Source organism: Pipistrellus hanaki (assembly GCF_964339955.1).
Source record: "Pipistrellus hanaki genome assembly, chromosome: 9".
In the NCBI taxonomy this organism is placed as follows: Eukaryota; Metazoa; Chordata; class Mammalia; order Chiroptera; family Vespertilionidae; genus Pipistrellus; species Pipistrellus hanaki.
The window spans coordinates 18,359,565-18,383,045 of NC_140511.1; the positions used below are offsets into that span (position 1 = coordinate 18,359,565).

General features: G+C 42.3%; 1 protein-coding gene across 4 annotated transcripts in view; it reads right to left on the reverse strand.

Moving 5' to 3' along the window:
• EXPH5 (exophilin 5) overlaps positions 1 to 23,481 on the reverse strand; it is a 73,242-nt gene that overhangs the window by 33,104 nt on the left and 16,657 nt on the right. For 2 of the 4 annotated variants that reach the window (XM_084895132.1, XM_084895131.1), the window contains exon 2: positions 979 to 1,139. In XM_084895132.1, coding sequence (XP_084751258.1) covers positions 979 to 1,139 — 161 coding nt within the window. Of the gene's footprint in view, positions 1 to 978; positions 1,140 to 18,223; positions 18,405 to 23,481 lie in introns of those variants that run through there. The other 2 variants (XM_084895133.1, XM_084895134.1) reach the window with 2 other exon arrangements.

Here is a 23,481-nt window from a genome sequence, read left to right on the forward strand (position 1 = left end):
CAATAAGTTTTTCTCTGCCCCGTTTTATTCTCTTTATCCCTCTCAGTGTATATGGGGTTAATCTAAATATCTGAAATGTGGGTCTTTTTAGATGTATTTGTTTATTATGGGAGTTACAAAATATTGTCAATATGTAAGTTTAGAATTATTGTTGCATGTTTTCTGATGTTACCAAAGTTAGCCACATATAAGCAAAAGTTGTCCATGTGACTATCAGTAGAAAGATACTTTATTGTGTTACAGTACATATTTTATAACTTCTAATGCACTTTGCTATTCTCATTATAGTTCTGTGAAAGGTTTTATTATCCTTATTTACAGATTTTTGAGAAAGTGATTGGTGAAGGTAAGTGGCATGCTGGTGGTCACATAGTTAGACTGTCCACAGAAGATGCTTATGGGAGCTCCCAGGGTTTGAGTTACCAAAGTATTATACCAGAAGGGTCACAGCGTCGGTACACCATCCCATCCTTCCCCACCTCTCCTCTGTCTCCTTCTCCTTCGGCATCACCACCACACCAATCGATGTGCTTACTGTGATCCAGCCTAGTACTTTATACTTAGAATTTTATTTAATTCTCACGACCGCCCTGTGAGGTAAGAATTATCATACCCATTTAAAGATGAGAAAATTGAGGCTTATAGAGAATAAGTAACTTGAATCACATGGATTCTGATAGAATAGAGAATATATTCAGGGTGGAGATTTGAATCCAGGAATTTAGAAAATGTTAATATCTATGTTCTTAACCATTGTATTATATGTATTGCTGATTCTAATAACAGACACCCCAGACATTATAGTAAATTTTCAGTTTACTCTTTTCATTGTGTGTGTTATGACAGTTTTGTATGATATTATTTCAAAATAGTCCTAAAGGTAAATGGGTTAAATTCAAGAGCCACTGAGCCATTATCTACAATACTGTGCCATAAGAAAAAAAAAACAAAACAAATGAGATGTAAAAATTTTCTCACCATTTTCTGCCATCCTCTTCCTCAGCCTGTATGTAAGGGGTTGTTTTAACATTTGGCTAACATCTGTTTCATTGCAAAACTTTTTTCTTTGAATTTCTTCAAACCATTCACCAGTCACTCCTTGAAGCCATCTGATATCCCTCTTTGTCTTCTGGAGCTTGCTGCAATAAAGAAAAATATCAAATGCACCTTTAAATTCTTCACATCAAGGGTAAACTCATGTGAATGGGCTAAACTTTACCTGATAGAGACTTTCCATAAACTATAAGTCTAGGGGGAAATTGGCTGTAGACAGAATTTCCTTTTCATGATTGTGTATATGTAGTATATGAATTAGTTATATTCTCCCAAATACACTAACAATCCTCATCCTATATAATAAAAGCCTAATATGCTAAGTGTCTGGTTGTCTGGTTTGCCACTCAACCAATCAAAGCATAATGTGCTAATGATATGCTAAGGTTGCTCAACTGCTCACTATGATGTGCAAGGACCACAAGGGGGCAGATGCTCTGACTGGTAGATTAGCTTACTGCTGGGGTCCAGCTGATTGGGACTGAGCAAGATGGGTCAGACACATCCTGGAGTCCTCCCAAAGTTCCTCCCCGGCTGGCCAACCTCCTGCATCCCTCCCCAGCACTGATCCTGCACTGGTGGGGTCCCTCAGCCTGGCCTGTGCCCTCTCACAATCCAGGCTGAGGGATCCCCCCACGAGTGCACAAATTTTGTGCACCAGGCTTCTAGTTTATAAATTAAAAAATAAGTTTTTGCTGGTAGTTAAAATAATCAAGTCAATGAGGACAACCTGTCTTGAACACTGTGCAAATGTGACTTAATATGCATTTGAATGACAGATTTTTCAATGATGTGTTGAAACTAGAATATTCTTGTTCTGATTACTCATTCATTCATGCTTATTGAGAAATACCCATGTACCAGTCCCTGTGTAGGCAATAGGGATTCAACAATACAACAGATAAGGTATTTACTTGCCCATCCAGTGATCAAAGATAAAAGAAATTGCAGAAAAAAATTGTTGAATGCAAGTGATCTTAGATAATGGAATTCTTTAAACGCAAAACCACAAAAGTAATAAATGAACATAGAGCTAATACACGAGTAGTAAGAAGCAATGTGATTTGAGATAGCTGGAAAAGGAAGCCCAAGCACAAGTGTGTATGTGTCTTCCCCCCCTCCCCCTTTCAGAATACCAGAACTGAAATTCTATCATTATTTCTTCCTTCTCCTCTACCGTATTCTGCTTAGTCCTCTTTCAAATGAAAAGCTACTCTAAGTTTTAATGTAATCATTGATTGTAATAGTTTTTTTTGTTTATTTTTTGTTTTTGAATTACAGTTGGCATACAATATTATATTAGCTTCAGGTATAGAACCTCGTGATCACCAGGGTGATCACTACTTTGTAAGTTATAATATTTATACAACTTACAAAGTAGTGATCACCCTGGTAAATCTAGTACCCATCTGATACTATACATAGTTATTACAATATTATTGTCTATATTTCCTAGGCTGTACTTTATATCCCTGTGACTATTCTATAACTGCCCATTTGTACTTCTAAATCCCTTCACCTTTTTCAACCAACCGCTAACCCCTCTCCCATCTGGCAACCATCAAAATTTTCTCTATATCTGGCCCTAGCTGGTTTGGCTCAGTGGATAGAGCGTTGGCCTGTGGACTCAAGGGTCTCAGGTTCAATTCCAGTCAAGGGCATATATCTTGGTTGTGGGCACATCCCCAGTAGGGAGTGTGCAGGAGGCAGCTGATTTATGTTTCTCTCTCATCGATGTTTCCAGGATCCCTTAGAACTGTTTGGAAAAAGGAAGTGCTCAGTTCAGAGGGAGACAGCCCTGAGGCAAACAGAGCAGAAAGGGGAGTTTGAAGAACCTGACAATTGTCATGAAGTAGGCAGTTTGGCACAATACTGGTGAGAAAGTCAGGCTTGCTGCTGGGTTCAGACTTGGGAAGTTCTGCTGTTCTGGAAAGAATTCTATGTGACTCTGCAGTGGTTGCTCTTTATCCAAGATCCTCTGTGAAGCACACATTTTTAGGGACCTTCTCCTACTAAGAAGGTGGTGTGCGGGACAGCTGCAGAGTGGCAAATTTGGAGTTAAAGGCAATGAACTGAGATAGTTGCAACTCAGGCTCCTGCTTGGGGCTATGATACTGTCATTTTATAAAATAATTGAGAAGGAAGCCAGAGGCCATCCTGCCCAGACTTGCATTTTGAAAAGCATTAGGCAACAATCATTAGGTCCAGCCCACATAGTTTGCACTAGTGCTTCCCATTTTGCCATTGCCACCCTTCTGACAAAAGGTCACTCCTATCTTTATTGCTACTTCCCTTACTAAAGTATCTTACACCCCTCCCCCCTTTTTTGTTAATTTATTTCAGAGAGAGAAAAGGAGAGGGAGAGAGATAGAAGCATCAATGATGAAAGAGAATCACTGATCAGCTGCCTCCTGCACTCTCCCTACTGGGGATCGAGCTCACAACCCAGGCCTGTGCCCTGATGAGGAATCCAACTGTGACCTTTTGGTTCATTGGCTGATGCTCAACCAGGGAGCCACACCAGCTGGGCAATATCCTTTTTTTATGTTTTGTCACTTTGGTTTTTTTTTTTTTTTTTTTTTTTTACCATGAAATTGCCTTATAGCCAAGTAGGTGTGTGGTCTAAATATTTGCAGCAAAGATGTTTATGGCAGAAATGCTTACATTGAAAATGCAGGACACAGTTTCTCACATGGTTGTAAAAAACCTTATTCAATAGGTACTTGTGCAAGGCCTCCTATGGTGCAGATACAGAAGTATAATGGTGAGCAGAGCAGATATGTTTTTTAAAAAAATGTGTTTTTATTGATTTTAAAGAGAGGAAGGGAGAGGGAGAGATGAGGGGAGAGAGAGAGAAAAACAGAGCCCTAGCAGGTTTGGCTCAGTGGATGGAGCATTGGCCCGGGGACCTAGGGGTTCTGGGTTTGATTCTGATCAAGGGCACATGCCTGGGTTGCAGGCTCAATCCCTAGCGGGGGGCGTGCAGGAGGCAGCCTATCCACGATTCTCTCTCATCTTTGATGTTTCTATCTCCTTCTCTCTTCCTCTCTGAAATCAATAAAAAAGATGAGAGAGAGAGAGAGAGAGAGAGAGAGAGAGAGAGAGAGAGAGAGAGAGAGAGAGAGAGGTGTCAAATGAGAGAAACATGGATTGGCTGATTCCCACACAACCCAACTGGGGATTGAGCCCTCAACCTGGGTATGTGCTCTGAGTAGGAATAGAACCTGCAACCCTTTGAATAGCATCTGTTGAAAAGTAAATAGATGCTTATGAGAGCATATGAGAAGGGGACCTGGTCTGAGGCAGCAGCAAAGGTTTCCCTAAGAAGATGACAAATGGCCTGAGGGTTGAAAGGGTCCTGGGCAGGGAGAGTTTTCTAAGCAGAAGAGTAGCAGCCGTGGAGCAAGTGGCCCAAGGAAGACACAAGGAGCTGAAACGAGGCCCGCCTGGCTGAGGGTGGAGATGGAGAAGACAACTGAAGGGAGAGGAGGAGGCGGCTGGCTGCCAGGTCAGGCAGTGCTTGGGGTTGGGTGAAAGCCTGGCATTTGGTTCGGAAGCAATGAGGAAGCACTGAGGATGTGGCAGGGCTTGACACATCTGACTTGCATTTGGAGAGAAAATGCCAGTGGAGTACAGGAGAGAGAAGATTGAACCCAAGTATCCACCAAGCAGTGAAGTGACTTTGCAGAATTAGGGACAGAGACATGTCTAGGAAGACTGCCAGATTTTTTTATTTTTGTGGGTGCATAGAAGATGGTATTCATAGACACAATGCTCATATAATAATAATTAAAAAAAACTCCAACATTATAAACCCCTTTAACATTACTCATCGTTGGAGCAATCATTAAATATTTGCATAATACTCAAGCTGGTATATTTTCCATAATTTATGTATTGTTGCTCTGGTGTGGAACATTGAGATTTCCCCCTTATAAATACTGCTATAACGAATATCAAGAGCATTTTTTATTTTTTACAGTGCCTCTGACAGACACTGAAGTTTTGAATTATTGGTCAAAAAGTCAAAACATTTTTGTGGTTCTTCACACACATTACCAAATGCTTCTCAAAATGGCTGTGGCGTTATTACTTGTGCCAGCAATGTACAAGACTGTCATTAGGCACCCTTGGAATACTCATATTATTATTTTGAGTATTTTTATTTTCTGAATTTAATACTTCCAAGGTATAAGTGAGTGGCTATAATGCCACATTTCTTTGATAAGTAGTAAGGTTTGAACACTTTCCCATGTTTGTTTACTAATTACATTTGGTGTTTTGGCAATTGTACCTTTTATCAATTTATGAATCCATGTCTCAGAGTTTTTCATTGGAATAAGACATGATTAATAAAAATATGAACTAATTGCTCTACATATTTCTCCCAGGTTTCTGACTTCCATCCTGATTAAATGTGAATGTTGGGCCATAGAAAACTCATTCTGCCTAGACTAGAGTAGGTAAAACATAATTGATCTGTAGGTGTGTATAGGCTAACATTTGTCTCATGAAAACCATGAGAAATAAAGACAGTAGTTACAAGCAGATACATAAAAGGGCAAGATTTTGGAGAAATTCAACAGCTTTTAAAGACGAAATATTTCGAGGTTAATCCTGAGGAGCGTTGTCAGGAAAGTGGGGATCATGTACAGCCAGACAATTTAAGGGTAAAGTAGTAAAAAAAAAATAAAAAAAAATAGCACTGTGTTTACCTATTACCAATGAAGCAAAACATAAATAGTTCTAGCCTTTCAAGTAAGGATAACCCAGAAAGGGAAACCAGCAATGCCACAAATCTAAACTCTTTGCGTACTTATAACTCAGCTCCTTAGTCTTAGACACTCAAGCATCCTGTGCACTAGAAAATAGCCTGTACATTTATAACGGTTAAGTGAGCTTTTTGTAGTAAAAGGAGCATAATTGTAAACCAGTGGTTTAGATTCATTAATTTACTCAGAAATAAAGTATCAAATTAGTTCAACACTAACAAAAGAAATTCTGAACATAAAGTAGGGTGCCTGACATGTGAAACTTAAGGAGCCAGTATTTTTAAGTCTCAGCTGGCTTTGGTCTGATGGAGATAGCATTTGCTTACAAGTGGACATCAGCCAAGCTCATTGTCACCCTGCCCGGGACTCTTCCTCACCTACACTGGCTTGTTTTACACTCAGGCAGCCATATAGAGCAGACAATCCACTCTATGCCCATGAGAAGAACCTTGGGGTTAAATGGCATGCATATGGATAAATTACAAGTGCACAACTGTTTTTACTTCATCAGTCCAGCTCGACTCAACATTATCATGGGGACTGCTGACTAATTTGTCCTAGCCCCGGGCTGGTTAACTTGACTGAGTTAAGTCAGGTCTTCTCTTGCCGGGCCTTATCGTCTTAGCCCCTCCACAGGAATCCTAGCCTGCCGAGTGCCGCCTTGGGTTCCGTCCGAGCATCTCCCGAGCGAGTCTGCCCTCTGAGGTTCCTCCTCCTGAGTTAGGTTTGTTTCCTTTATTTTCCATCCTTGAGTAAGAAATCAAATCCCCTTCTTTGTTTTCCCCAACTGTGCCCTTGCTGATCTTTGCTACTCACTTTGCTTGGTTCCCCTTTAGTCTGAGCAGGTGCTTGTCCTCATATTTATTTCCATGGCTAATCGATCACGTACTACCCATTTGCAATGTGAGCAGCAAGTGATAGTTGTCCCTTTATCTCCATTCTTCGGCCCCACTTGTCTGCTTCCTGTGAATCAAATGCTAGCCTGTTGTTGAGTTGCCATCAGATAGTAGAAAGAGCACTGGAGGAGGCTCAGGTTTATTTGGATGATCTGGGCCAAATATTTTTAACTTTCTTGGCTTTATCTTACTGGTTTGTGAAGGATGGTTGGATGAAGTGGCACCCTCTTACAAAGCAGGCCTCCCCAATTCCTCTCTTTCCCGATATGACTTTGTCACTTCTCCTCGACCTTGAACCTGGGCTGGCCTTGTGCTCGCTTAGACCAGCTGAAAGTGACAAAGTAAAACGCTAGGTCTAGCAGCCTCTGCTCTCTCCCTCCTGGAATCTGGATCCTGCTGCATACGGAAGCTCGGGCTAGCTCCCTTGAGCATGAGGGCCTGTTCAGAGGGAGGCCCCGTGAAGCACGTCACCAACCACCGGATGGGGGAGTTAATTATCAGAATTCCTTGAAGCTTTGGGATGCTTTGTTATGCACAATTTAAAGGCATGAGCAAAGATGAGATTATCCTGAAGATATTTTCTGGTCTAAAATGATCGATCAAAAAATTCATCATTCCTACCTCAGATTTAAATCATTAAGAAATCTCATAACACTAAAAAGGACCTTAAAACATCAACCTCCCTGTCTTCAGGTGAAATAATAATAATAATAACAAATAACAGCAGAGGCTATGCATGGAGTGCCTACTATCTCCAAGGACTTTGAAATCTTTTCTGCTAATCCGCACAGCACTGCGGAGGGACTGAGGCCCACATTGCAGAGGTGGCACTCAAACTCGGAAGACGGGATTTGTTGCTCGGGGAGGGCAAATCACACTTCAATTCTAAAGCCCCTGGCCTCCTAATCTTCTATCTCACCTTACAAACCCACTACTAAGCAATGCGATTGGTATAAGCTTAAAGTTACTTTTGCCAGTTAAAAATATAATGATAATTTAAAAACTATGGGCAATTTTTGAAAGCGAACTAGTCCCTGAGGCCCTAAGACAGGAATTGTATCTTCCATTTCCTCATCAGAAAAATCTCAATATTTCTCAAAATAATTCCCTTCCCAGCTCCTCTTACCAAGGGCAACAATTCCTCTTTTTTTTCTTTTTTCTTTTCTTTCTTTCTTTCTTTCTTTCTTTCTTTCTTTCTTTCTTTTTTCTTTTCTTTTTTTTTTTTATGTTTTCACACCCCCTTTTTTTTTGTCTCATCACTCACATTTTTTCCTCCATTTTCTTGGCTTTTGTACCCATAGTGTTCTTTCAGAGCTGATCTTCCTGTACCTGAGCCATCTTATTACACCTTGTTCTGCCTTGTTCTAGGCAGTTAAGCATCCAGATCCCTATCAACCGTCTCGTCTTGGTTTCAAGGACCTTTTGCCAAATAGTCTCCAAATCCCCTCCCCGATGCTGGCTCTCCAGGTTCAGTCCTCAGGGAACCCTAGAACGAATTGTTCAATGACACCGGGTCCTGGGAAAGCTGGTTTGTTGCCTGAATTATAAGCGATCAGAGCAGCGCACAGTTTTCCTCCCATGGAGGAATTCAAACACCTTTTTGCTTCGTGTTGCCCAGCAACCACAACACACGGAAAACCGGATGGTGTGCGTGGGGCAGGAACTGTTTTCTGAGTCAGAGTTAAACACTGGGTTAACGCCACCATGGAAGCTGGGTACTCCGTCCACTGGAACCCCTTTGCAAAACCCCGAGACCCCCAGGAGACTCGGGAAAAGTGTCGCCCCTTTGTTTTTCTGCCCCAGAAAGGTGATGCTTCCAGGTACAGATCTCTTAGGGCTCATCCTCGTAGGGAAAGCTCTAGGACCACGGCGGTGAGTTCTCACCCAGGGAGGGGCAGAGCAGAGAGAGCACAAGGCCTGGTCAGCGGCTGCCCCAGCAGCATTGCAATCCAGGGCCTGGCCCCGCTACCTGCTCAGCTTCCAACAAGACTGTTTTCTGAGAGCCTTTCCCTTGTCACCCGAACCTGTTCTTTGGGTCAGCTGGCAGCCAAGGCTCAGGGAAGGGCAGGGATTAGAAAAGCAAGCAGGTTTCTGGGGGAAATGTGTCCTTTGGAGACAAAGTTAAACCATGGAAGGAAGCCTGGGGGGCGGGGGGGGGGGGTAAGGGAAGCTCAGATAAAGAAAAGTGATACTCTAGCAAGCAGCAATGACAAAAACCACAGTTCTCTAGAACTCAAAGAGGAGCAGCAAAATAATGGCACGCAAGCCACACTGGATAAACAGCCCATTTACACGCCTTGAATGGCTGTGGCTGAGGTTGCCCAATCTAGAATAAAAGACAATTTTTTTCTATATTTTAAATTGGGAATTGTAACCTTCCTGGGTATTTATCCTCACATGATGCACAGTCATAACAGAGGGGGAATATAAGCTGTCTCGGTAATACCGATGACGGTGTGATTCCCTTCCTAGCTCGATCACAGCGAGTGATATCTGACCAAGTCATCACCCTCAAGAACGTGCTGGAGAGAGTCTGGCTGTCCATCCGCTCTAAGGTCAAACTTAGAGTTTAAGGCCCAATTCTTCATGTAGCTATCGGGCTTTTCTGTCTTTCTAGATTTATCAAATCTTTTTAAAAATATATATATTTTATTGATTTTTTACAGAGAGGAAGGGAGAGAGAGAGAGAGAGAGTTAGAAACATCGATGTGAGAGAAACATTGATCAGCTGCCTCTCGCGCACACACACACACACACACACACCCCGGATGTGCCCGCAACCAAGGTACATGCCCTTCGACAGGAATCGAACCTGGGACCCTTCAGTCTGCAGGCCAATGCTCTATCCACTGAGCCAAACCGGTTTTGGCTATCTTATCTTTTTAAACCCACTTGTTCCTTTTACTCACGTCGCCTGGGAAAGCTCCCAGGGTCACCTCTGTAGTTACAGGATTAAATTGAATTACTCATCATGTACCTGCTTGAGCCTCTGTGTTTTAGCCTGAAGGGTCCCAGTCTTTCATATTGTTCTCGGGTGCCAATTGCCCTCTCACGACTTTTTTGCTGTTCTTTCTCTGGCTCCTTCACATCCCAGATTCAAACAGACAATGCATTTACGAAAGATGGAGGTAAAGTTTTGTGTTGTATCTAGGACCTTCATAATGCGGCTGCGTGCTATAGGAACCCCGAACCCCACAACCACACTGCGCTCCCTAGCGTGGAAATGGGGCCTGTCACTAAGTGCTAAGCATATGTGTGTGACAGCCACTGCACCGGGTGCTTCCATATAAGTTATCTCATTTCATCACCACAGTGAGATGACATTATTATCCTCATTTTACTGTAAGAGGAACTGAAACCAGGAAAGGTGAAACACCTTGTCCGTGGTTATAAAGCGGTGAGGGAAAGCGCTAGGCTTCTACCTGGCTTCTGACCCCTCTCCCCAGCACGGTAACAGGTGCTGAGTGACACAGGTATTCTTTCCCAGAGCCTGTCTGCACTTTGTTTTCATCCCAGTTGTCTTGCCACTAGTCTGTCAGCTCACTAAGCAGAGGACAGGACTCTCTGAAAACACAGCAAGCAGTGATGAAATATTTGTTGAATAAACCAAAAAACAAATACAAGAGAATTGAAAAACAGAGGTTTTAGCCTTTGCTTCCTACTTATTCCTCTTTATACATATGCTCAGACTTCTACCACTGAAATTTTGAGGCAAGAGTTAATGCAAATTGACAGCGATACTTAAAATAGCCAAGATATGGAAGCAACCCAAGAGCCCAGCAGCAGACAAGAGGGATAAAAAAGCTGTGGAATGGCACTCAGACACACACACACACACACACACACACACACACACACACACACACTCAGAAATCTTACTATTTGCAAAAGCATGGATGGGCCTGGAGGGTATTATGCTAAGTGAAATAAGTCAGACAGAGAAAGAAAAATACCATATAATTTCACTTATAAGTGGAATCTAAAGAATAAAACAAACAAACAAACAAAACAGAAACAGATTCGTAGATATAGAGAACAAACTGATGGTTGCCAGAGAGAATAAGGGTTGAGGGCTGGGTTAAAAAAGGTGAAGGGGTTAAGGAGTACAAATTGGTGATTAAAGAATAGTTATGGGGATGTAAAGTACAGAAAGGGAACATAGTCAATAATATTGTAATAATTATGTGTGGTGCCAGATGGGTATTTGAAATATTAGGGGAATCACTTTGTAAGTACATGATATCTGACCGCTATCTATACACCTAGATCTGATATAGAATGTCAACTGTAATTGAAATATAAAAGTTGTAACAGTGAAAAAAGAAGAGTTAATGCAAATTGGGTGTTGGGTTCTACAAGTTTCAGGAAGCGCAGGGATTAGAAAATTCTGCTTGTAGATGCAGAATTAGACATAAATAACTGTTGTAAGGCTGTTACTAGCACAACTGTACAGCAGGTTGAATCCAACAAATTCTGATGCATAAAGTGAATGATCTCAATATTTTGGATTTGCCATTATAGTGTATATTAATATGTATGCATATTTGTATATGTATATATTATTCTGGTACGTTATAATACAGGGTGGGGCAAAAGTAGGTGTCTAGTTGTGAATATGCAAGAGTTTATTCTTGCATTATTATTTATTCATTATTGTATTACTTTCCACAGGAATAAGTATATCATATCATATATCATATCATATATCATATATCATATATCATATCATATATCATTCATGACTTCTTTCCTAAGATACCCCAAAAGCTGACCATACCATCTATACTGCTAGTTGTGTAGAGTTAGGAAATAAGACAGAACTGTACACATACAGATCTAGTGCTTCTCTCCTTTATTTTTATCAATAAGAATGCAGAGCATGTTTTTTCTTATATTCAGGTAATTTAATGTTAACCTCTTATGTCATGTCCTGCCAGGAAAAGAAGACAGAAAGAGGACAGTACAGGAGGGGCTTAGGCAATTCCACAGGTTGGAAGTAAGTGATGCCCCCATAGTTCATTCCAGGTCCAGGCTGAAAGGTCACATGACTACATTGCTTCCACTGTAATTAGAATCACAATTGTTACATTCAAATTAATTCACCCTCTCTATCATGAAAACTTGAAGATGTTAGAAAATCAACCCAAATTCAACATTCTGGAAGTAGCCTTAACTTTAAGGAACTTAATGTTGCAAAGTGAGACTCCTTCCTTCCACTCCTACCCACACATCCTGACCAAATGTGTAAGCAAAGGAAGATGGTTCTCAAATAGCTGTTCAGTCTTTGCTTCAGGACACAGAATCCTAAGAAAATGCTCTGTGATTTCCTAAATGCCCTAGATTCCCATTAGGGATCACGGAAACTCAGAAAATCCATTACTTGCAAATCATTATCCACTGCAGGATTCACTGCCCAGGTCAGAGAACATTTGAAATGTTATTATCTCACCTAGAAGAGTTTATTAAGTTTTGTCTTTACATGCAGTTACACTTATTTACCCAGACTCCTAAGAAGCACTCCTAGAATGATTCTATAATAGAATCAGTACCTGGGGAGAAATGAAATAATGCTAGTTGTACGCAAGCATGGTCTTCTCCTAATTCTATAATTTATTTATGGAATCTTAACATTTGTGTAAAAATAATTTTACTGTTAATATTGTTAAATGTTATTTGCTTTCAAATTTTAGCATCTAAATTCTTCTTTCTCAATAAACAAAATTTATGATCATTGTTCATAATGTATTAAATGCATATCATAAAATCTCAATGGGTCTTTGGACAAAAGTCCTACATGAAGCTCTGTTACACAATAAAAAATGATAATGGAACATTGGAGGCTGTTATGTACTTTAAATGAATACATCTCAGTGCATCAAGAAGCGGTATAGAATAATTGTAGTTAATCTGTAAACACCCAACCCATTTCTCAAAAACAGAAAGAAATGCCAGTGTAATGAAGTAGTAATGCCAGGTGCATTTTATAGAAGGAAAGTGGAAATGAAAGAAACTGTTTACTTTGAATGGGTGGGTACATTCTTTATTAACCATGACCTTATAGTTTAAAAGTCATTATCTATTTATCTTTGAGTCACTTTGGTCTTATTTGCAAAAATGTTTGTTTTCTTATTTATTTTTCAATTACTGTTTATATTTAATATTATTCTGTATTAGTTTCAGCCGTACAGCGTAGTGGTTAGACAATCATGTACTTTACAGAGTGGTCCCCTGGAAATTCAAGTACCCAGCTGGACCCACTCATAATTACACAATATCATTGACTATATTCCCTATGCTGTAATTTACATTCTCATGATTATATTGTAACTACCAATTTGTACTTCACAACCCCTTCACCCTTTTGTTTTCTTTCAGGTAGGATAATGAATGACAAAGAAAAATAAATCTGGGTATCTGATTCCCCCCATAATTTTGTTTTGTTTTGAATCATTCTGGTACCTCTATTCTCTTTACTGAATGCAAAACAGAACTTAGGCTACAGAAATAATGAATTAAGTATGGTGGTAGATCTGTCTGAGAGACATGGGCCATTTTTCTAGCACACAGGCAGCCCATGAAGTGTGGGGATCGTGTGCCACCTGTAGCAAAGCAGCCATAGGTAGTTGCTGTGCTTTGGGTCATATGACCCCAAATTTTTTGCATTCCTAATCAACCAAACCATGAAATTGTGCTTGACCACAAAACTAAATCTGGGCAAAAATACTGTCCAGAATTTTTAAAATTCTTTGGTTATTAGAGAGGTTAAACATGATTTCATTTGTTTATTGAATGTCATTTTTATGACTTAATCTCAACACCTTTGCTTATTATTTTAACCCAGGTGTCACTGCAAATATTACTTTTTTGACAATATAAAAAAAAAAGAAATAAAAAGGAAATATTAGTCCTTTAAAACTCAAGGAAAAGGGCCAAAAGGATGGCAGAGTTGGCAACTCTTGGTATTTGCTTCAAAGGGCAACTTATAGACTGGTCTGTGTATCACTAAGCGGGCATTCAGACTGGCTACTACAACATGCCATAGAGCAGTGCTGAATGCGTCTTCAGTCCTGAATTTTCTTAGTTGTTTGCCTCGGGTTAGATTGCAGTGTCAAGTGTTAGGTCAAGGCACGGACAGCGAACCTTACACCAAGTACAAAGAGAGGTATATGTGGCTGAACGAAATAGATACTATTGTCCTGGTCACTCTCTAATAATATCTTCATCTTTTCCCAGCGAATTGTCCCAACCTGGCATGGATGCATAAAACCACTGTCTGAGCTCATGGGAGGGTGTTGGGCCTGAGTGGTGGGTGCAATCAGATGATGGGTTCTAATCCTTTTGTTACTTGGGCTGATCAAATGGCATCTTTGTGTCTTGTTTTCCTCATCTGTAAAACTCAATTCTTCATAAGCAGACCCCATGCGTACCTATCTGGATTGTTTCCCATCATCCTCTCATTTAAACCCTGGGCACCGACCATTCCAAACTCCGTGCTGTCATCTCTGGCTGTTTTTCCAAGTTTCCTTTCTGTTTACAATGATCATCCTTACACAGTGTTTGCCCCATGATCTAACTCAGTGCAGGCGTTTAGCTAAAAGATTGAGAAATGTTTTTTGAGTGTAAAAAAAAAAAATTCAGTTCAATTATAACAAGTAAGAAAATTTGTGAGAATTATTTGAAGACACTTAAGAAATTTAAGATGTAACAGTGGGAAAAATATGCACAAACTAGCTGTGATATAACACAGAACACAAAAATATCATTAAAAGGGGAGGTTTCTCTACTCACAACACTGACACCAACTACCTGGCGTCAAAGCAGACCCCGTAGGGTAAGGGCGCAGTCCCATAAAACTGATCCCACTATCAAGTCCAGTACTTCTGATTGACCAACTATAAATCTGGGGTTTCCATAACCTCCTCTTCAGGTTTAATAATTGGCTAGAACAGCTCCCGGAACTCAGATAAAATAATAGTTTGAAGTGAAAGTTGACTTACTATCACAAATTTATTACTAAGGAAATTTTAAAGGATACAAATGGACAGCCAGATGAAGCGATATACAGGACAAGGTCCAAAAGGGTCCTGAACACAGGCACTCTGTCCCCATGGAATTTGGGGTATGCTACCCTCCTGACACACAGACACATTCTTGTTCACCAACCCAGAAGCTCTCTGCCCTTTGTTGTTTAGAGAGGCTTCCTCATGCAGGCATGGCTGATTAAATCATTGGCCACCTAACCGAGGTTAGGGGGTGGGCTAAAAGCCCCAACCCTCTGGCAACCAACCCCCATCCTTCTAGAGTCACCTCCTTGGCATAAATTCAGGTGTAGTTGAAAGAGGCTTATAGCCGAAGCCGGTTTGACTCAGTGGAAGAGCGTCGGTCTGCGGACTGGGGGGTCCCAGGTTCGATTCCGGTCAAGGGCATGTACATTGGTTGCGGGCACATCCCCGGTGGGGGGTGTGCAGGAGGCAGCTGGTCGATGATTTCTCTCATCGACGTTTCTAGCTCTCTATCTCTCTCCCTTACTCTCTGTAAAAAATAAATAAAATATATTAAAAAAAAAAAAAGAAGAAGAAGAAGAAGAAAGGGGCTTATAATGAAAAGATACTCTTCTGACCCCTACCACTCAGAAAATTTCAGAGGTTTAAGAAGCTCTGTGTCAGGGAAGGGAACAAAGACCAAACACACACACACACACACACACACACACACACACACACGCACTGTATATCTGTATATATATTTCTCATTATATCGCTATCATATAATAGAAAACCAGCTTTCTTGCTTTGGGATCATAAAGAAGGATAAGATTAATTCTGGCTAATGTCTGAGAAAGCATTTGCAAAGATGGGTCTCAAAGGATAGGAAATATAACTGCAGAACCATGTTGTTTAACAAGATACTGGGTTACTTTTCAGAGACCACAGACCAAAACCACAAGTAATGCAGAACTTTGACCTCCAAGCTGCACCTGGATCAGTCTTGTAATCTCCCCTCCCCACACCCCTGACTCCGAGAACCAAAGAACTGGGACAGAACCTGAACTTGAACACAGGAACTGTTTCAGAAGCCAAGGGTCCCTTGTACAGGAAGATCGATACTGACACCCCTTTACCATAAGCGGCCAAGTTCCAAGGTCCTCCAATTAACACTTGCCCCACCAGCAATTCTCCATACCTGTTTCCCCTAACCCCTGAGAACACCATTAATAAAGTCTTGTGAGCAAGAAGGGTTTGAGACACCATTGGGTCTCCCACCCTCTTGGTTAGCTCCTTTTCAATCAATAAACCTTTCCTTACTCAAACTGACATGTTGGGTTTTGGCTTCTTGGAGAGTTGGGCACGTGAACTTGGGTCCCCTAACAGAGGAAGTAGACTTACTGAGTCTAAGCCCCATTGGGGGGCAAAGTCTGAATCCACCACTATTCTTCACCAGTGATGCTCATTTTCCAGTGCATGACTTAATGATTTGGCAGTAGATATGGGATGTATGTCTGGCGGGGTCGGCATGGGGATTGTAGGGGTGTTGGAGTATGGAGGTGTGGTGGGGGAGGGTGTGTGTGTGTGAAGGCCATGATAGGCAGAGAGTAATCTGAGCAAAGGAAATGGAGAATGAAAATTGTTTTTGTTTTGAGGGAAGCAGAGTTTGCAACCTCCATATATGCCTTTTATGGGATATTGATTGTTTTAAGCTGGTTATTTTTAAGAAATGAAAGACTTAAGAAAAACATTTGACATTTCCCTTAACTGCCTAAAATAATTTAAATAGAGGACCTTTTTCCAGGAAGGGAGCTATCATGATATATAACTATAGCTTAATACCAACTAGGCGGTGGCAGAAAGCCCAGAAAACGTTTTGTTTGCCAAACATTTGCTATTTATCTCCACATGAATTGCCTTCCTGCCCTTTGAAGCCCCAAACCACAACCTCCCCCCTTCTTAACTCCTTGGCAAATAAGCCTCAATTTTCCCAAATTGTCTGGCTCCATATTCTGAGCTATGTACATATGTAATAATTTGGTTATTTTTCCCTGTTAATCTTTCTCATGTCAATCTGATTATTAGACCAACCAAAAGAACTTAGAAGGGTAGAAGGAAAACTATTTTCCTCCCCACAGTTTATTTTTGTTTTGCTTAAGTCATCATAACAAGTTTTTATGTGCTGGCCTTGCAGCAGGAGAAACTGTCAAAATTTACTCATGGAGGTAATTAATATTATCTATTAATATTTTCCTTGCCATCCTGTGTCATTGGGCTATAAATAAGAATTCCTAAACTCTGAAACTCACAATTTCTTGATAGATACACACAGGTAGTACTGAGGAGAAGGTCAATGCTAAGATCATGAAAATCTTCTGGAGGTTTCCTACGCTCTCATGTAAAGAACAGGAGGGAGACGCTAAAGATTTCTTCTTGTGGCTTCATGCCTGTCACTCACACAAACACCAACACCCTGGGAGATGGCTTCCTGAGTCAGCAGATTCAACTGAAAACCAGAGGTGTAGAGAAAGTTACCACACAACCCTTAAACGCATAGTTAACTTCAGTTTTATCAGAAATTATCTCATGCTGTGCTGCTACTTATCATTTACAGAATAATAAAAAAAGAAAAACCAGTTAGCCTAAATCTCTTTCTCTTGTGCAAGGTTGTTGAAAATCAGTGGATGTTTAGGAGAAGCCACAAAGGTAAGCAGAGCCCTGGGCAGGGAGGGGAGGAATAAAGGTGGGATGGAATGCTCCAGGTAGCCAGCAGTTCCCACAATCGACAAACAAACAAACCTTTTTTTTTTTTTTAAGGGCTTAAGTTCCCAATATTAACATAATTAGCCTTCCTGAATTGAAGATTCACGTATTCCAGGTACTAATTAAAGTGCAATAAGTGTGTTATGTAGAATAGGTTCGATGGGAATGTTAACAAGTCATAACTGCAAGTCATTCTCCCTTTATCCACCTTCCACTTATCTACACCCAGTTACCCTTCAAGGCTAGCCTCTTTCTGAAGGTGTTCCTAATAACTTCAGCTTCTACCCATTTTTTTTTCCCCCCACTCCAAAAATCTACTGTCTATCTATGTCACTCATCAGGGCACTTAGCTATGTGCAGCCTTATAACATTATTTAATTTCTGTGTCTTGTCCACCCAAATAGATTATCCATTTCTTGAATTTTACACTTTGTATTTATCATAGTAGGTTGCACAGCTCATACAAAGAGTAGGTCCTCAAAATATTTGTCAAGTATCTCTTTTTCCAATAAAAATGAAAACATCACTAATCTTAATCCCCCAAAGATGCTGGGATTTATTTAAGTAAATTCCCATCCATGACAAACTTGGAAAGGGGGCATCTTTTTCATGTATCATCATGCCTGCTGGACATAACATTCCCAGCCTTGCTGCTTTGAACCCAGAGATGGGCATTCAATATATTCAAGCAAATTCTGGAATACCAGGTCCAGAGGAGCTGCCAAGGGTTCCCCCTTGGTGCACAGCAGCTTACCTGGGAAGTGCTGGGTAGCCAACGGGAGAATGATGGCTTGTCCCCTCTCCTCAGTGACTCTGAACAAGCCTTCAAACCAAAGTGCCCAGCACCCCAAGCTGGCAGGGTACACTGAAGACAGAGAATCCCTCACTGGCCGAAGGGGAAACACATTTCTATGGATCCCGGATCCCGGACCGAAGAGGAGAGTGCTGCTGAAAAGCCGGCGTGCTGCTGCTTTACAGAGGTAAATAGCCACTTGAAAAACCTTGGGGCTTTTTTTTTTTTTTTTTTTTTTTTTTTTGAAGGGGTGGGGGAGGGTATTTCAGTGATCAGTTGGTCTAAATTATTTTTGCTTAGAAGAGGAGAGAGATACAGCTCCTGACAGAATTCCAACGCTGACCGGGAGGAAATGAGACCAGGTGCAGTTGCATCTGGCTGGTTGGGCACCTGCTGCCCAGCAGGCTGTCCCCCTCCGGGTGTGCGGGTGGTGTCCCTGCGGGCCAATCAGGCCCTCTGCTGCTTTCAGCTTCTCCCCAAGCCCTCCCCCAGGCCATCTGGAGCTGGGAACACGTCTCAGCGGCCTTGCCAGGATTCTGCTCGGAAATGTGAGCTCTCCTCGCTTCACTCCCAATCCTGCTCACAGGCCTGAAACGACCTGTATGGCCAAGAAATAACCTTCAAGGAGAGATAATGTATCTACATGTTTAAATGTTGGTAGGAATTGGTGCCTTTAGTGTTCAGAAATATCACCTCACTCTGGACTCACAAAGCGGGGAGTCCACTTGAACCCACCAGTTCCCAGGTAAGCAGTAACTCAGATGCCAAAGACCTCAAAGCTGGAAGCTGAGTTCATTTGCACGTGCCCTTCTCTCTCCTCTTCCAGCCAGGTGGTCACTGAGTTCTGCTAATTAAACTTTCCACAGATTCCCTGAGCCGCTCCCCTTCTCTTCATCTCTAGTCAAGGTTCCTAAACGCATCTTTCTTCCAACCCAGACTTAATCCTTTACCCAGAGCCATTTCACATTGTCACTGTTGCTCTAAGCCAGTGGTCCGCAAACTCATTAGTCAACAGAGCCAAATATCAACAGTACAACGATTGAAATTTCTTTTGAGAGCCACATTTTTTAAACTTAAACTTCTTCTAATGCAACTACTTCAAAATAGACTCACCCAGGCCGTGGTATTTTGTGGAAGAGCCACACTCAAGGGGCCAAAGAGCTGCATGTGGCTCATGAGCCACAATTTGCCAATCATGGCGCTAAGCATTTTGATGACTGGGCTTAGCTTCTAGTTTGTACCAGGCCCTCCCTGGTCAGTCATAGCCTGTCATTTTTGCATTCTACTGATGCCCACTGCTGAAGGAGCCTCCAGCTCCACCTTCATCCTTCATATCCTGTGCCTTAGCTAACCCTGTTTGCTTCATTTGGAGTGCCATTCCTATCTGTGTTTGCTCCAGACCTCCTTCAAGACTCAGTTCAGGCACCATGTCCAGTAAGTCTTCCCTAACACCTCATCTAAGGTCAAATGGCCTCGGTATCCCTGTGTGAGACTATTTTATCGCCTGTTGCATTTTAGTGAGGATACTATTTTAAAATCTATCTCCCTCACTACCTTGAGAGATGGTAGAGAGCATTTCTGTATATCTGATAATAGTGTAATTGGATAACCAATGGGTCCGGGCTGCCTATCACTACTTGAGCCAATTAAGCAGGAATAAGGTTGCATCATATATGAGCATTTATTCCAATAATGGTGGCAGTATGGGAGAGCAGCAGGTCATCCACAAAAATCTGCTCTGCCCCTCCCCATAAGCCAGCTGCCTCTATTGGGTAGGAAGCAAAGATCATGTGGGAGAGTAAGAATTTCAGGCATGGGAAAGTAGGCCCGGGATAATGGTTACATGTTACAGGCAATGCAGGCTGGGGCCGGGGTGCCTCCTGGACTAGATTGTTTCAGCCACAAGGTTGTTAATCTTTTCATAATGGTAGGCAGGTCTTGAGAAAGGAGGAGGGACTACATTCTGATGTTAGCTCCCATGTCCCAGGGCATACAACTCTCGTCCCAGGGCGAGGTTCAGAGTCTGCTTTCTCAAATCAGAACAGAACAACCACAGTTAACAGAGCATGATTTAAGATTTCTTGTAATGGTAGCTAGTCCCCAATATTCTATTTAGGTTCATAGTAGGATCTCAGTATATCTGCTAAATAAATGTTTGATGCCTAACAGAAACATTGTTGAATCATAATATGAAAATAAAATTTATTCTGTGGGGCTCTGATGCTAAAGTAGACACAGAGGTATCCAGACCTCTGACCCCTCTCACGCTGCAGGCATTGGGTGTGCTGAGGGTCCTGAGGCAGTGACAGGGTCCAAACACAATGAATTGCCTTCATGCTGCAAATGGAGGAGCTTGTCATATTGATATCAGTGTAATTAACCTAGCTCATTAATAACTGGAAGGGAGCCAAGAGAAGGCCAGTAGGCATGTCATCTGGACAGCTTTGCCAGGAAGCTGCAGTTACCACTCCCCAGGGAGGCACTGGTCTGTTCCCTGCAGAGCCTGGGGGGTGGGGGACGGGGGGGGGGGGGGGGGAGGTACTGGACCAGGGAAGAATACGCAGATGCTCAGTAAAGTCTGGGTGAAATAGGGAAGGTAAACTGTCAATCACACTTGGGAACAGGTCATTGGCCCGAGTAGGTATGGCCACTGCAAGCACGGGAAGATGTGAGATACTTAAGCTCCTAAACGAGGGATTTTTCTCTCTTGCCTCCTGGCATAGCGCCCTTGACTCCTGGCCTGTGGGGCTCTCATGCTCTGCCTTTGCCCACATGGCCCGGGGCCGGGTGGACCCTACACACAATGGACAAATGGCTGCCACTCGCCTAGTGCCACGCTGGAACGGGAAGGCTCCACACCGGCTTTCCTTCTAGCTCTCCTGGATCCTCAACTGCGCTTCTTCCAGGACTGGATTAGGGAAATGGGACTTCACCAAAGGGATGCAATTCCATGGCAACAAAGCTTTTTACCACGTCTCATCGCCCGGGGGGTGTCTGGAAATGCTTCCTCCAGCAGCACCCCAAGAGCCCCACTCCCGCTAGCAACAAAGAAAGACCACCAATGCATTTTTCCAATAACAGTATCTGGAAGCAGGTTGACTGAAGACTACCTGCCTTCCAGGAAGGAAGGCAGAGCCAAGCCAAAGGCGTGCGGGGACCTGGCTTCCCTCCTCCAGAGACCCAACCGCTAGCCGTGCAGACGCTCCCATCTTCAGGAGCCTGTGCCTGCAGCCCTGGGAGATGAGCTGAAAACAGAAAAGCATTTTAATCACGTTACGATAAAACTAAATTGCTGTTTTGGAGCACTGTTTGGAAATTGTGGCTTTTACACCAGTTGTTAGTTGGTTTTTAGGCACATGCAAGCTGTTTATAATAATTTAAAAAAAAAATGACACTTATTGCCTGGCCAGCATGGCTCAGAAGTTGAAGATTGACCTATGACCTAGAAGGCAGCCAATCGATGATGATTCTCATTACTGATGTTTCTATCTCCCTCCCTCTCCATCCCTCTCAGAAATCAATAAAGATATATTTAAAATATATATATACCATTTTGTTCCTGTGAGCTCCCTTTCCTTAAGAGGCCAGAGCAAGGTGTTATAAGTTGACACATGGGGATGTGAAAAAAAGCCGGGGAAGAATCTGGAGCCAGAGCTCAGTAAAACTGGGTGTGTAAGTGCCAGGCAGAACTAGGTGAGGGTGGGGCCAGTGTGGCTTTGAAGGTGGAGATAGTACCCTGGAGGGAATATGTTACTCATAAACCTCTTTAAGAGTTTTGCCTGGATGGCAGTGGACAGACATGACCTAATTTATTGGCCTTCCCAGTTGTCCATGGAGCCAGTGCCATACAGAACCCACAGCTGTAGAGCAGAGAGAGCAGAGGGGTGGCTGGGTGCCCCCTGACCGCCTTCTGACAGTGGGAAGGCCACTGTCAGAAATGCCCTGCCCAGCTGAGCCCAGAGCTTCTTCTGTTCTGAGGAGCCAGCAAAGTTCTCACTTGGTCTTTGGTGGTTCTGAGGGGAGTGCAAGTTCAGGTGCAAATGCAGTAATTCACCAGGCAACCTAGACCTACCCTCTAACATGCATAGTCCATTTTTATGGACCTCACCAGCATCTGGAGGGAAGCAGAACCACACATAAAGTGCATGATGGCAATTTTTAAAACAGGCTGTAAAAAGTCCTGCAGTTTAAAAATCTAAAAATGAAAGACAAAACAGAAGGAAAAAAACACACACTTGTTTTGCCATCTGGGCTCTGACACAATTTAAATAAAAATGCTGGCTGTTTAGGGGATTTAATTAAAACCTATAAAGATTTCCTCAGGCCATCTGGGAGCCTCTGAGGATCCTGTCTTCAGAGCTCCTCAGCCCCACCATCCTGTATCCCTGCCTGTATCCCTGCCTCCCTCCTGCCTGTATCTCAGCAGCATCTCCAGGATGTTCACTGAGGGGCTGGGAAGCAGCAAGCCCCTTGCTGGCAGCAAAAGGCAGTCCTGTGCGAACTTTTGCTAAATGGACAGCACTTGGGTCTCACTTAGATCATGAGCTCATTTGGTGTAAGCTGATGGAAATCATGGAGTGCCTCAGTCTGACCTTACACCGCTATTACTGCGATCACACTCACATGTTCTCCTTCTGTTATTTAGTTATTCTATATATAGTTATATAGTTATTCTATAACTCCCTTAAAGCTGAGGTACTAACTTCCCTTTGAGCCTACACATTCCCACACATGACCATTGCCGGTGTCTGGATGGCTTCGCCTGTAGAGCCACAGGACATGCTGCACAAGCACCACAGGGGACAGTTGGAGTCCTACGTTCTGTCCCACGTCCACACCTGGGTGTAACTATGGTCTTGAGGCTCTTTGGGAAAAGGGAAAAATAGGGATAATGTCTCATCCAGAGAAAAGGAGGATAATAGTATGGACAGTCCTCGGGATATGTCATTTCATGGTTACGTCTCCATCTCCCATTTATTTATTTAAAAAAATGTTTGGTCATTTCGACGTATGTACATATGTGCTTTATGTTTTTTATTATTTATTTACCACAAGTAAAGGTCAGGAATTGTTATCTTTCTTTTAAATTTTTACTGTTTCACTTCATTACTGCTGTGTATGTGCTCCATGGGAGTGACGTAGGTGCTTATATAGGTGGGTTCCGAATTAACAATGAAAATCGCGTTACGTTGTGTCATAGGAAAGGATCTCCGACATAA